Here is a 14,727-nt window from a genome sequence, read left to right on the forward strand (position 1 = left end):
CCCCACGCTACGTGAACACACACCTACACCTGGGTACGAAGCACAGACGAAGCGGAGGCACGAGACTTCGGATTTCTCCGCTGCTTTCATTGGTTCGTGGAGGCGGAAATTCCCGAGCTCCTGGAAGAGCTACATGCGAACCGGGACAACCAGACCCGCCACAGACCTCGCGACGCTTCGCCCATTCAGACGCCAAGCGTCTGTCTTTTGATTCACGGACAAATTAACTCTCGGAGATTTTTGTGTGAAGGAAAGTCCGTTTCTGTTTTAGTCGAAAAAATTTCCAACGTAATCGTATTTAGCGTCTCCTAAAGTGATGAGTCGACATATAAATTACATTTTTTTAAGGTTAAGCAATATTTGAGTATGAGAAATCATAATTATTGCGTCGAATAATAACAGTATATTTTTTTTAAATTTAGTGGAGTTTAATGTTTGTGAGTTCACTACTTAAGACAAAGATCATTACAAACTGAGAATAGGCTGACACAAAGTTTCAAATTTGCCACGCGATTTATTTCGCAGAATAGCCAAAAATTCTGCTTACAAGAAAAGTGAAATTCAGATTATAAATAAGTTCTATCACTGCTGAATAAGCTGCAGAACTCTGTGACTGTTTTGGAGACAAACTCTATTCTGCCGAGAGAAAGAAAACCGATAGACTTGCGAGAAACGTATGACAATCAGTACTCTTCTTATATTGTTGTTTCCTTCTTCCAAGTGAATGTAAATTAGCAGGCAATTCAATAAACTTATTCCAGTCATCGAATCTCTTTAAACTTCATAAATGTTTAAGTGCTACTGTGTTTGTGGAAAAGTGTACCATGTTTCATACCTAAACTTGATGAGCAGTGTTAAGAGTGGATAAAGAAAAATAATTTTTATACTGTTTTTTTTAAAAATGATAAATATTTAATAAGTGTAATTACGTCGAATGAGAAAAACCAACAGTGACCCTTACTTAGTTGCCAACTCAAAACTTCAAAGCAATGAACAATGTAAACAGACTCTCCTACGTCAGGATATCGTGTGTGAATAATGACAAATTTTCGTTCCTGCAATAGAACATTCTTTCTTTACTTTCCTCCTTTGACGAACTTTCAAATATAAAGTCATTATATGGCAATTTAATCCTATTAAACACGTTCGTTCCTTATGTTATCAAAGAAGTTACATCCTGCTTGACGTTACTGAAAAAAAAGCTAACATACAATTATAATGCATATATGAGTGAGGTCATATGCATTCACATTGACAAAAGTGTGCCAAGTTTAGGTGAAAATGAAACTTTTTTCAAAAATACTAAAATAATAAAAATAATAGGCACAATTGTTACAATTCTCTCAAAATGTTAAAGAGACTATTAAGCAAAATCTAGGTTATATTTAACATATCCACAAATGAAAAATATATTTATGCACAAACATATACATTTCGGATTTATTAGACATACTCGAATACAAGTCTAGGCTTACACCTTCTTCGAAATTTACGAGAACAATTTGAATGCGGTTTTATATAAACATTTTTATATATCAGTCTTTCATATCGATGAAACAAAACTGTTAAGAAATAAATACTCTCAAATTTGCAATATGGAAGATAAAACCACGAACACTTAAAATAAGTTCTCGTATTAATTACTGCTCTTGAAATACATTAAATATATAGCAAAATAGTCTTTTCAAATTAAAATTTGATTTATTTGTTTTTTGAAAATATTACATTTATCTTACTTTGAAAACCGTTCATACTTTGCTCTTCCACTTTCAGTGCAAAATTACAACAAGTAAATATATTGTCTTCCTGAGTATTATGTCTATGAGAAACCTACAGCTACCACTTTTGTGCAACTTTCAATCTAAGCATTTACGAATTGTTCTTTTCTGTAGAAAATGTATAATGACAGGGCAACAGTAGAGAACCGGAAATTCTCCGTAACTTTCAACGTATGAAGTAAAACGTGGAAATTAATGAATTTGTAGTGTACAAACTCAACAGACTAGCATTTGTTAAAGTTAGGAGCATTTAAATACTTGAGTGTAGAAAACTTAATATTAAAAACCTGTCAAAACACTAAAAGAGAAGCTTACAAAGATGGCAATGCGAAGGGATGCCTAGAAGAAATGTTCTACTTCTGTATTCTGGAACAGGATGTATATCTGGAAATGAAAACGATTATAATTCTGACATTATGCAAGCACTTTAACTTCATTTAGTTACTTTGGTTCTTCTGGGTGCTATGTACGGAAAACGAAGAAACCGATTTTCATACTCTGCTTGAAGTGGTTTCAATTTTCTATCAGTGTTAGATACTTATACAAATTATATGATCTTATTTCATTTTATTGTAAATAATTTAAAGTTTAACAAAATAACAATAAGAAACGAACGTTGATTCTTGAAAAGAGATAACACAAGACCCTTTAGCCAAACAACAATGGAAATCAGTAACTTGATTGACAAACATACGCTTATGACAAGAAACCTGAACGTTATTCAACCAAACGAGAAATCCTACAGCAGTTCGGGCAACGATGTGAGAAACACAGGTTCAACAACAAGAAACGTTGCTGGATACAACACAACAACTGCAACAGCCACGTTACTGCTCATCAACAGCACAAACCAAAGTTGGATAGACCAAATTCTGACGTCTGGCAGCGAGGAAACTGATGATACTTGGGAAGAGTCCTTGATAATAGCTTTGAAATCATCCATCATGGGCTTCATAATAATGGCTGCCTTATTTGGCAACCTCCTGGTCATCGTCAGTGTGATGAGGCATCGTAAACTCAGAGTTATAACGAACTATTTCGTTGTGTCGTTAGCTCTAGCAGACATGTTGGTGGCTTTGTGCGCCATGTGTTTCAACGCGAGCGTTGAGCTAACGGGAGGAACCTGGCTGTTTGGTTACTTTATGTGTGACGTGTGGAACTCCTTGGATGTGTACTTCTCCACCGCTTCTATCCTCCATCTTTGTTGTATAAGTGTAGATCGGTATTATGCCATAGTCCAGCCATTGGATTATCCTCTGATTATGACACATGCGAAGTTGGCAATCATGTTAGCTGTTGTGTGGTGTTCGCCTGCTCTTGTATCCTTCGTTCCGATATTCATGGGTTGGTATACGACAGAAGAACATCTGGAATTCCGCAGGAAGCATCAGGATATCTGTGGATTCACCGTCAACAAGCCGTACGCTGTAATCTCCTCGAGTGTGTCCTTCTGGGTGCCTGGAGTCATCATGTTATTCATGTACTACCGCATCTACATGGAGGCAGATCGGCAGGAGAGAATGTTGTACAGGTAGGAGAGCGGAGAAACTAACGTAACTTGTAAGATTTGAGGCTTTCACGGCGGTCACTATGAAGAAAGCAGTCTTNGTGGCTATATAGGATCACTAATTGCATATGTTGTAACGAAATTCGGACCGAAATAACGGAAAGGTGAGCAATAATTGCATGTTAAGGATTTATAACTCTGTTAGCGGGAGTGAATGAAAAATTCTGTTCAAGCACTGATGAATGCATTAACGAAGTTTGCAATTCATTAAAGCAGTGTCATACCTTTATTATTTTGTGGCTATATATGATCGCTAATTGCAAGTGCTTTAACGAAATTTTGAACCGAAATAACGTAATGGGAAGAGATAATTGCTTCTTTAGGATTTATAGCTTAGAGGCAGTAACGGAAAGAGAAATCTGTTTAATCACTGATAAACGCGTCTGAGGTAATTTGAACTGATTCGTTTACAAACCTCTGATCGCGTTGAAGTAACACGCAATAAATGTCAAATTTATTGAACTATGTTAACAGAATTTAAGGCAAGTTATCTTATTTCAATGATAATATCAGCCTCGAAGAGACCGTTGTGTTCCGCTATGGTGCAGCTAACAGATGCGGTTTATATCCCGAGTTCAGCTGTACATATGATATATAAAATAAATTCTTTATTATTTATGTGCCGAGTGAACAGCTACAAGCTCAATTACAGACACATCACAGTACAGATACTGTTAATTATATTATGGACAAACACAACACTCAGATAAAAACCTGACGATGATAATAATGATACGAGGGAGTCAACAAATAGGTCACAAATGACCATTATGTTAATTATTAAACAACAAGTAAACCATCAAGTGTAATAAACTTTACTAAAATAGTGAGTTAATAAAATCGCTTTATATATTTCGGGCCTATATTGTACGAACCTCTGAAGGTTGTCATACAGGAGCAAAATATATAAGCTGATTTCATTGAATCAAGGTTTAGTAAGGTTTGCTATATTTAATGGTTAATTTCTTTAAGGTTCTGTAATTTTATTTGAATTTTTTCAATATTTTGTCATTGTTGACCTCACAGCATTCATCAAGATGGTAGCCTTGTAGGTTATGACATTGTGTCGTCTTGTAGAGTGTTCCCAATATTTCGCTTGCGTCTGCAACCTCCAGCCTCAGGACATGCAAACAGCTGGTACATTGCTTTCTTATTCATGAAATACATTAGATAAGCGATAAATTTCTTGAAGAATGTAGTTCATTTAAATGATACTTAAAATTCAGCCCGTACCTCTCAGAAAACACTATGTGACTCCATTGTAAATAACAACCGGCTAAAGAAGTTTAGGGAAATTTTCCCACTTCGCTACAAGAAAAATACTGAACACACAGATGCACCCTCTAGTCAGAATAAAGGGAAAAGTTTATGCAGGATTTGGCGTTCTCACGTCAGTGGTTGTGAACATTTATGTATTCTGGGATACAGCGCTATATAATCAGTTGAGAGTCAACAGACATTTCGGAGGAATATATCGACCCCATTTTCAGGGTTTAAGAGCAAAACAAGAAAGTAGCATGAAACATGTTCTGCTTGCAGCTTACTTCATGCTGATTCCTTGTTTAAACACTGAAGATGAAGGCGATATGTTATTCCGAAACATCAGTTGATTTTCAGCAAACTATGTAACATGTTATCCCAGAAGACAGAATTCTTCATAAAGCAAGTAGTTCATACAACTGCTTCTGCGCCTTAAACGATCAATCAGCTAAGTTGCTACACAGACAAACAGTTTCACTAACACAGTAATTGTACTAGGAATTGTTTTACCAGATTCTGTTAAGGTTCACTTTAGTGGATGACTGTAACTGGACAGGTATAAAACGCAATGCTTTACCCTGTAAGTTACGTTACGATGTACGCCCGAAACCACGCTACGCGCCATTACCCAACTCCTATTGCCATCACGTAACGACTATGCCCACTACGGAAATTATCTGAAGCACTTTAACGTCCGTAAGCCCACAGCTCATTAATTTGTGCCTCTCCACACGCCTACCTCCGCCTCACTAGCAGAGGAGCAAGAAATTTGTGCCTCCCACATGCCTACCTCAACCTCACTAGCAGAGGAGCAAGAAGAAAACCTGTACTTGATAAATAACGAATACGATAGAAAGAATAGTTTCATATGGGAAAGGTTGAAAGCAACGTTAGGGTTGTGAATTTTAATTTCCTTTACTGAAGAATTTGTGTTTCATTCACAGTTCCTCCAAGTTTTTTATTCGTTTAGTGGGGGGTGGAGTCCAATTGGTTCCATTCGGCACAGCGGCCACTGATTGGCCTATTGTACCTGCCCCGGGTGATTATGATTATGGAGAATTTGGTGGAATGAAGATTAGCAGGGGAAACCGAAGTACTGGGAGAAAACCCGCCCCAGCGCTACTTTTTCCACACAAATCCCACTTGACCAGACAAGGGATCGAACACGGGCCGCCGCGGTAAGAAGCCAGCGACTAAACGCTTGAGCTATGGCACGGCCTTTCTTCCAAGTTAGGAAGGTACGAGTATATAGGGGAAGATGGGGCAACTGCGGCTTCTCCTCTTGTTCACTATACGATGCTGTCAGTGTCTAGGCTATACAGCGCCGAATGATAGGATTGATGAAAAATGAATTGGAAATTATTTGGTAGGAAGAAATTTGTGGCCTATTCGAAGTAATAGCCTGACTCCACATGTAGGGACTGAGGAACGACAATGAAGTATGTTAGGATAGTCGATGTTCCGATCGAGATTCGAAACGAGCATGTCTCGAATAGAAGTCTAGTGCGATACTGCTGCATCAATCTGTTCCGTCAACTCTGACATAAGGAGTAAGTACCCTGAAAAGTTCTCTCGATTATTGCGAAGTCTGGCCTGCACGGAAGCGGGGCAGACGATAGAACATGTCTGCAAAGAGTTAAGGGCGGGTACACATTGTTGTTAAGACATTTATTGTGTTCGGGGCTAATTACTGATTTCCTACGCGTTTCATCTTTCTGCTTATATTGTATACAACAGTCATGTAGAGAGTAATTTCTCCTCTGAATTTCCCCTCTGTTCTAACCAACTTCGGCAGTGTAATCTTCTTCAGAAATAAAAATGCGTTTTATAGAACACACACTATTTACATATGCAATAAACACACCTCTACTAAATTTCCGATCACAGGTTGTAATTAATATAAATATAAAATTAACCTGAGCTATATTCTTTCGCTATAAGAGGTGTGTTTCCCTTAATCTGCCGAGGATGCCCCGTTCTCCCCTACCATCTAAAAGCAATCGAATGTCAGTATGATAGCCAAGTTCACACTAGTCTCTCCTTTCCTGTCAACTTCTCCCTCCAATAAAACACTTCCCCCACTTTCGTGTCTCGAATTCTGCCAAAGGTCACGCGGACTTTCCCCTCGTATTTCCCGTTATTGGAACTGAGAGAAACGAGAAAAGGTGGCGGGAAAAAATACGAATTCCAGTTAGAAAGTTTCACAAACTAACCAGTATCTGAAGCATTGGTACAGAAGAAGTTAATCTCTCCTCAGCGGGTTTACTGAACTAATACATCTGTCAAAAGAAGTTATCTAACGACAGAATGTTTTCGAAAGAAAGAAAATCATAAAAAAAATTTGGGATTTTGTAGTTCCTACTTTCATGTAAACCGAAACCGCACAGAATCATGAATTGTTACGACGAGGTCCCAGAGAATCAAACTACAGATTTCTGGGAAGAACTAAAGGCCTCTCTACTTTCACTGCAATTTCATTTCTTGACACGACGGGTAAATAGAGAACATTAGTATATATCCGTGATGAATTCAATAAAACAGTATCATATGACAGGTCGCAGTGTTGGTATTAGTGATGGAAGTGATTTATGGTTTATACCGATGATATGGGCTTAGGTGCCATGTTGTATGTACCAAATTTCATAAAGATCAGTTCAAGCATTCAAAAGTTGTTCAGGAGGATACACACAGAAACAGACATGCAAACAGCGAGGTTTTTCATTAAGACTTTTATGTTCTTTTCCAAAACAGGAAAAGTAAGCTAAAAATCTTTTCCTACCTTGCAGAAAGCACTCCGTATCGATTAAAAAAGCCAACTGGTTATGTTTATGAAAATAATAGTATTATAAAAGACTGCTCTCTTCTGGGGTATGATACTATTTAGTTTCGTAGTTAGGTACAAATGTTCCATAAGGATCTGCTGACTCCGTTTTCAGATGTACGATGATCCTTCGACATGTTGGAACCTACATATTGGACTATAGAGCGTCACGTTAGAAGACAGCAATGCCCCTAATCATCGCCACAGGAATCTCAAATCTCACAATTCCTGTTTATTTCTCAGAATCTGACATTGTTAAAGAAGTTAATAGGTATAAGAGCCACTGTGTGCACCCCATAGCAACATTTGATAGGAGAATGCGAAACTACACAGTGCCAAGTCAGCAGAATTACTTACTGTAAAATCTTGGTACACAAAATGCATAAAGTATCTTATCAGTACAGAACAGTGAAGACTCCAGCTGTAAGTATGGCCACAGCAATTTGCAAATATTTTAATGCATCTTCTTTAGAGTGTGTGCTCGGAGTGTAGGCCCATTTATGTATCTTGTATTCTTGACCCTTGGCATTTCTCTTTCTCGACAAATATGCCTACTTTAAAATTCTTTTGTTGATAAATAAGATTATATTTTAAATCATACTTTCCTTCATTTTTCTTTAAATTATATTTTCTTTCTTAACGTCTATCTATAATTTTATTCCCTTTCCTGGAACACATCTCTCTTTTTTATATGAATTTGATCCTTTTTTCCTTTTTCCGTTTTATCTTTGTTTGTTTCTTTTCTTAAAATAATCAGTTTCGCGGATTTGAATACACTCATATAAGTCTATGTATTGTAGCGTGGAGACCCGTTGCTAGGGAAGCAGAATCTCAATAAACGGGGTTACGTCACCAGTTTCTGGGCATCAGCTCGGTAAACGCGTTCCCGCTGCAAAGTACACGAGAACAATAGAAGAATTTGTTTTTCTATGTTGTCCGTTGGACAACAGTTGGACAGTTGGAGCAATGAGTTCTGCTCGATTCTGCACGGGAGGCTGTGAAGATAGGACCTGAGAGCGAGAAGATGAAGAATCTCCAATTTTAAATCCGTTGCTAGGAAACGGCTACTGAAGACACAGCAAGCTGGAAAAGGCTTAGCGAGTAATATAGTACATTTGTAAAGTATGCAGAGAAACGATTGTGTTGTAAGTGCTTGTAATTCAGAGTCGTGTGTATAAGCAGTCAATAAACCCCATGTACAGTCACACCCCTAACTCGCTATAGTACAATATATCTGAGTATGTGTACACAGAGAGAGATTCAGTTCTGATAGTTCGTTAAGCAGAGAAATATTTTTCGTTTTAGTGTTACAAATAGGGACGTTTTATAAGTCAATCTTATACTCGCTTCCTCGTATATGTAGCATAAGAAGGTGCTGTGACCGTGAAAAATCGACCTCGTGATTTCGGCGGATTTACATGTCTTCAGCAGCCCTTCCCACGAAAGAGGGTTTCTTGGAATCTCGTCTCTCTGTCTCTCCAAGTCTGTATGTTGTGCGTGTGTTCTCACAAGCTTATGAACCATTAAACGGATGATTTTTTATTGCTAGTGGGGCGGGACTAAGTCCCTTGTACTGCGGCCACTTCTGGCCTACTGTACCAGCCCCAGATGTTAGGTGAGAGTGATTGTGGAGCAATTTGTTGAATGGAAATTGGCAGGGGAAACCGAAGTAATCGGAGAAAACCTGCCCAAATGCCACTTTGTCCACCACAAATCCCACGTGACCAGACCCGGGATCCAACTCGGGCCGCCGCGGTGGGAAGCCACCGTAGGTCTGCCTCCGGTGAATTTGAACATTCTTGCTTCAATATTTGGACCGAATATAAATGAAGAGATAGGAGGTTGGAGAAAATTACAGAATGAAGAACTTTATAACGTGTACTCTTCGCCATTTAAAATTATAATTATCAAGTCAAGGAGGATGAGAATGGCAGGGCATGTAACATGAATGGGGGGAAGAGGAATGCATAGGTTACTGGTGGATGAGCTAGAAGGAAAGAGGCCAGCAGGAAGATCTAGATTTAGGTGGGATGATAACAGTGAAACGGAACTTAAGAGAAATATTATGGGGTGATTTGAGTCTATTAAAGCGGCTCAGGATAAGTTCCAGTGGTAATTAGCAAATTAATGAACCTTCGGGTTCAGGAGGTGTACAGACGGGGATTTTAGTAGTAGTAGTAATAGTAGCAGCAGTAGTAGTAACAGTAACAGTAACAGCAGTAGTAGTAGTAGTAGCAGTAACAATAGTAGTAGAAGAAGTAATAGCAGTAACAGTAGTAGTAGCAGTAGTAACAGTAACAGTAGTAGTAGCAGTAACAATAGTAGTAGAAGTAATAGCAGTAGCAATACCAGTAGTACTAGCAGTAACAGTAGTAGTAGTAATAGTAGCAGCAGTAGTAGTAGTAACAGTAACGGTAGTAGTAGTAGTAGTAGTAGTAACAATAGTACTAGCAGTAACAGTAGTAGTAGTAGTAGTAGTAGTAGTAGTAGCAGCAGTAGTAGTAGTAGTAACAGTAACAGTAGTAGTAGCAGTAACAACAGTAGTACAAGTAATAGTAGCAGTAACAGTAGCAGTAATCAAGAAAAGAATAAAGTGGAAGAAGTAAATGAGAACTACATTTTGTAGCACTAGAAAGGAAAAGGAGATGATAAAGCAGAAGCAGAGAATAGGACAAATGGATCAGAAAGGGTTAACTTCTCTCACGATATCTGTTGGGGAGTACTTCCGTTTTCTGTCCGTATGATCGTTCTCGAGGAATCGATTTAGGCGGATGATATTCTATCTCGCTCATTCAATCTCCTCTTTCATTCGTTTTATCTTGTTTTCGCGGCTGATCGAATTTGCGGGAGGTATTGGTGACTGGAAAAGAAGGAAGACAGCAGAACAGGGACAGAGTCCTCTGCCGACAAGCAGCTACCCAGCAAAGTCAGTGACGGACACAGCCAGACACTTCCACAATGCCCAAGATAATGATGACCCTTCTTTGCCAATAGACAAACAGATCAGAGAGCATCATTAAACAAGCGAAGGCACAAATGCGCATCACATGAAGCAGCCTCCTGCAAATGACGGTTGTAGAGAAGAGCTTTGTGGGCTGGATTGTACTCAATTGAGGCGTATCTGCAACCACTGTCTGGTCTCAGCTGTGTTTCCAGGATTGATAGTGGGTCACGTGTCAACTCTGAAGTTCAGAAATTCCCTAAATTAGGGTGGCAGTTATGAATATGCTGCAGAAACAGTTGTGGGCAGTTAATAAGGAGTGATAATCCGGACTGAGCTTGGGACTGAGCCGTAACTTGGCGAGATCTGAGCTTCTGACGACTGTGACTATAAAATTGTTTTTTGGGGTGCGACGTAACATAGTTTGGTGGATGGTTACAGAAGTCAGTGTAACTGATCTATGGGAGTGCTAAGAACTACATGTGGTTTGAAAAAAAGTCTGTTTCTAACATCTCAACGATGGTGTATCAACTGCTGATGATGATATCGAAGACTATATGACGTCGGATCCAAGAACACGGTAACCTTAAAAACCAAACATGCTATAAAATTTCAAAAAATTGATTGGATTTAACTGGTTATAATGTGGTCATTAATGGGCTGTGTGAACACGAAAATGAAGCTTAGTGTACAAGACAGGAAATGTCTTGCCAGGCTAAACAACCATCAGCTTCTGAAATAGGACTCTGTTTCATGAGAGTATTTATCCATGTTATCCAAAACTCATTCTTTTCAAACAGACAGTGGAAGCAAATAAATAAATAAATAAATCCAGGAAAGAAACACTTTATTCAAAATATTCTGTATATAATATGTCTCTGAAAAACCAGGAAACCGACCGACTTACAAATTGTGGCATAAGGACAGTGGTTCATATCTCATCAGCCTACCAGCAGTACGTAAACAAGGCTCAAAATCTGTGGCCAAATCCAGGAGATCGCGGAGTTCCTAAGTTACAATTAAAATTCATTCTCTTACTATCGAATAACGGCAAGAAAACCTATTTATCTCCTGCATTTGGTACAGCATGATTAAATAAAATGTGGACGTCATTATCTCGGTCAAGAAAGAAGACGACGGGCGTCCCTAATGATGGATGTGGCATTAAGTCACTTCATTCTATACAGAGCATCAGCTTTACGTGGTCTCCTGCACGTCAGAACACAAGAGAGTCTCTGACATTGAAGAGAGTGGGAACTATCCTTATAGTTTGGGAAGCGTGCCAAGAGCACATTCGGCGCCCGGCGTCCTCAGCGTCATCTCTGCACACAGAGCCGTGGTATACGTAATTGGCGAGGAGGGGCACAAGGGGGAACGTGCCGAGTGGCTAGGTCAGGAGTGTATTTATTTATCCCCTCTCTAAATTTTATGTTCTTTTGAGCAACAATTTAATGAACTATAAGACCATACAAATATTATACTGATCCTGGAATTCATATACAAATAAGATTTCCTGCTCCTAAGTTGTGATAAAATTACTTAGGCTCTGGTTCTTGCAGGAACCTTCTATACCACCTCATATAATAAATTAATAGTAGTTATATATATATTACGTTTTCTTCTACATGCAACGCTAATCATATTTACAGAGAATCGTAAGGTCCACAGAAAGCGCTAGTCGCTTATTTGATACATAAGCTTGGTGACCTTCAAGAAAATAAAATATTATAAAAATCGTTTCGTGCATTAAAACGCATGCCGTTGACTAGCAATGACAAATTTAGATATATATCACTTTATGCTTTATATAAATCATATGGTTTCCTAGCAACAACTAGAGAGAGGGGAAGAGAGAAGGTAGATGGACTCTATATTATACATTGCCGTAGTAAGAAGTGTTCATATTTTAACAGTCAATTTGTTGCTTCTGTCACCACAACGATTGAATATGGAGCATAAGTTATATTGAGAATTATTTTGTGCATGTATAGTATTTCTGACCATAAAAGAAACCTAATTTCTGTAACTACACGGATTCTGTAAAAACTGCTATTTACACTAAGCTACATACATTTGATGGGTAAAGAATACGCACTAGGCGATGCTGTTCTCTGGTGGTGCGCTACGATTACTTTTTCGGCAAAGGTGTACACTGAGGTACTCACTTAAACGTAGCTTCCATTGCATTTTATTTCTTCACGCTTCTAGTCCAATTCGTAACTACTACCGCATCGAACTACATAACAACACAGTAGTTGCGATAGTACTAACCCATGTTCCATTAAAATAATATTCATAACACATCACTTCGCTGTCCCTTAGCTCGCAGGCTTATACCAAAAAGATAATTAAAACTATCCTTGTAACAGGCCGTGAAGGCCCATAGCTTTTGAGACGTTGAGGCTCCGACATTTTCTAGACAATCACCTCACAGATGGCAGTAATGTTGTCAGTCTTACGCGCCGGCCACCCTTCACCCCCCCCCCAGGAAGATTCCTGTTACTTATTTCTGTTAGAGACTGAGTCGACCTCAGGACCATAATGCGACTGGAAGGATTTGATCAATTGAAGAATCCAATGACCTCACTTGAATTCGAAACCGCGACTTTCCGGCTTATAGCATAGTGCCTCAACCAACTACGTTACCGCGTGCCCTATAATCAAGAGCAATAATAATTTTCAGATATTTTCTATAAACCTTACTTCTTTTTGCATCTGTTTTCACTATTTTCTGAATGTATTAATTGTGACTTAATTATCTGATGCTTTAAATATTCTCATTTTGCCATTTATTATGTTCCTTTCCTTCAATAATCTTCTTATATTTAAAACCTTTCTGCAACGGTAAGTGAGAACTGTGGAATTACGCAATTTGTGGTTACCATAGCAACTAACTGCCCATAGTTAACAGGCTGCATGAACGTAAAATACGTAGATCACGAATAAGCAAGCTGTCTTTTGTTTCTAATAAGCAATGGCTTTCTCTTCAATCAGAGAGACTATGACAAAATTTCTGTATTAATATTTTCCATTACTTTGCCGTACTCAATAAAATATAAGACCTGAAATTAGTACAATAAGTACAATGAGACATTAGTACAAACATTATGTCCTCTGGTGCGAGGCCTCATACGTGTAGACTTTATAATAATTTAAAGTTTTCTTAGCTCTCGCAGATGGTTAGTGCTATGTTTGGCTTGTATACCCCATCTTGGTGCTGGCACAGGTGTCCTGAGATAGGGACATGCTCTATCGATTGGGCTCAACTGAGTAGGTTTTTTTTTCTGAACATGAAGACAGACTCCATCCTCCAAAACGTTGTGTTTTGTGTTTTTAGATAAAGAGAGGACCATGGATAATGTCCCAAAACATAATATTTGTACTATACTCATGTATGTCTCCTGTTACAATCTATAACATAACTCAGCATTGTAACACGATCCTTTGTGGGATATATACTTGTATATACCTGATGCCATTAGTCGCCTCGATTATAGACCCCGCTAGGAAATAAACACGAAATATTAAATGTGATTTGAAACTTCACAAGGAAAACTGTCTTAGCAGAAGGCCTATACAGAAGGGGTCTACACTTCTTTCAATTTGTCTCCCAAGACTGTTAAGAATTTCTTCACTGATAAGGTCGATATCTTTATTCCCTGATCATAAAATTACTTTATTAATGGAACACACACAACAAATTATAGTTGTACTTTTCTCTAATATTTCCTCAATTAGTAATACAACGGCCATAAACTACCGTATTCACGCATGTATAGGCCGCACATTTTTTGCCAAAAATTCAAGATGAAAACTGGGGTGCGGCTTATATTCGAAATATTCGAAATCACACACATTTTTTCCGTCAACGTCGAATTTTCTCCCTGCTGCTCGATTTCCGTGTTCTTGTGCGTAACGCACCACTTGAAGTTTAAATTTAGACGTATAACCTGCTCTTACTCGACCCATGTTTCACTCAGAACTAACCAGGCAAGTCAAGTAAAGGCGAAAAGGTTATAACTCTCCCCCGCAATGCCTTTGTTCCGAGCGGTACCGTTATTTTCGCTAGTTGCGAACTTAGGAATGTTAAACGTTGCCAAATTTCGGAATAATTTCTACTCCTGAAATAATATTCCAAGAAAATTATTTTTTCTATAATTTCTGTCTGAAAATTGTGCTGCGGCCTATACACGCGTAAATACGGTATATCTGAAATGCAAAAAAAAAAAAAGTTAAAATCAAAACAGTATTTTTTTCAAGAAAATGTAATTAAAATAGGAATAAAAAGCTATATCACAATTCTGACATTATTTCAGATATTTCTGTCTCCTTCTCCATTATCATCTCAGAAATTTTCTTT

The 14,727-nt window shown here is 38.3% G+C and overlaps 1 protein-coding gene across 1 annotated transcript in view; it reads left to right on the forward strand.

The window, feature by feature from the left end:
* Positions 1-1,731: 1,731 nt before the first annotated feature.
* The window catches only part of LOC111870962 (octopamine receptor beta-1R), a 134,669-nt gene continuing 121,673 nt past the window's right edge, over positions 1,732-14,727 (forward strand). Inside the window, exon 1 of the mRNA XM_033754056.1 lies at positions 1,732-3,309. Within this exon, the coding sequence (XP_033609947.1) occupies positions 2,441-3,309 (869 nt within the window). The 5' untranslated portion in view covers positions 1,732-2,440. The remainder of the gene's footprint in view (positions 3,310-14,727) is intronic.

This window comes from Cryptotermes secundus, unplaced genomic scaffold (genome assembly GCF_002891405.2).
Source record: "Cryptotermes secundus unplaced genomic scaffold, Csec_1.0 scaffold1044, whole genome shotgun sequence".
NCBI lineage: Eukaryota > Metazoa > Arthropoda > Insecta > Blattodea > Kalotermitidae > Cryptotermes > Cryptotermes secundus.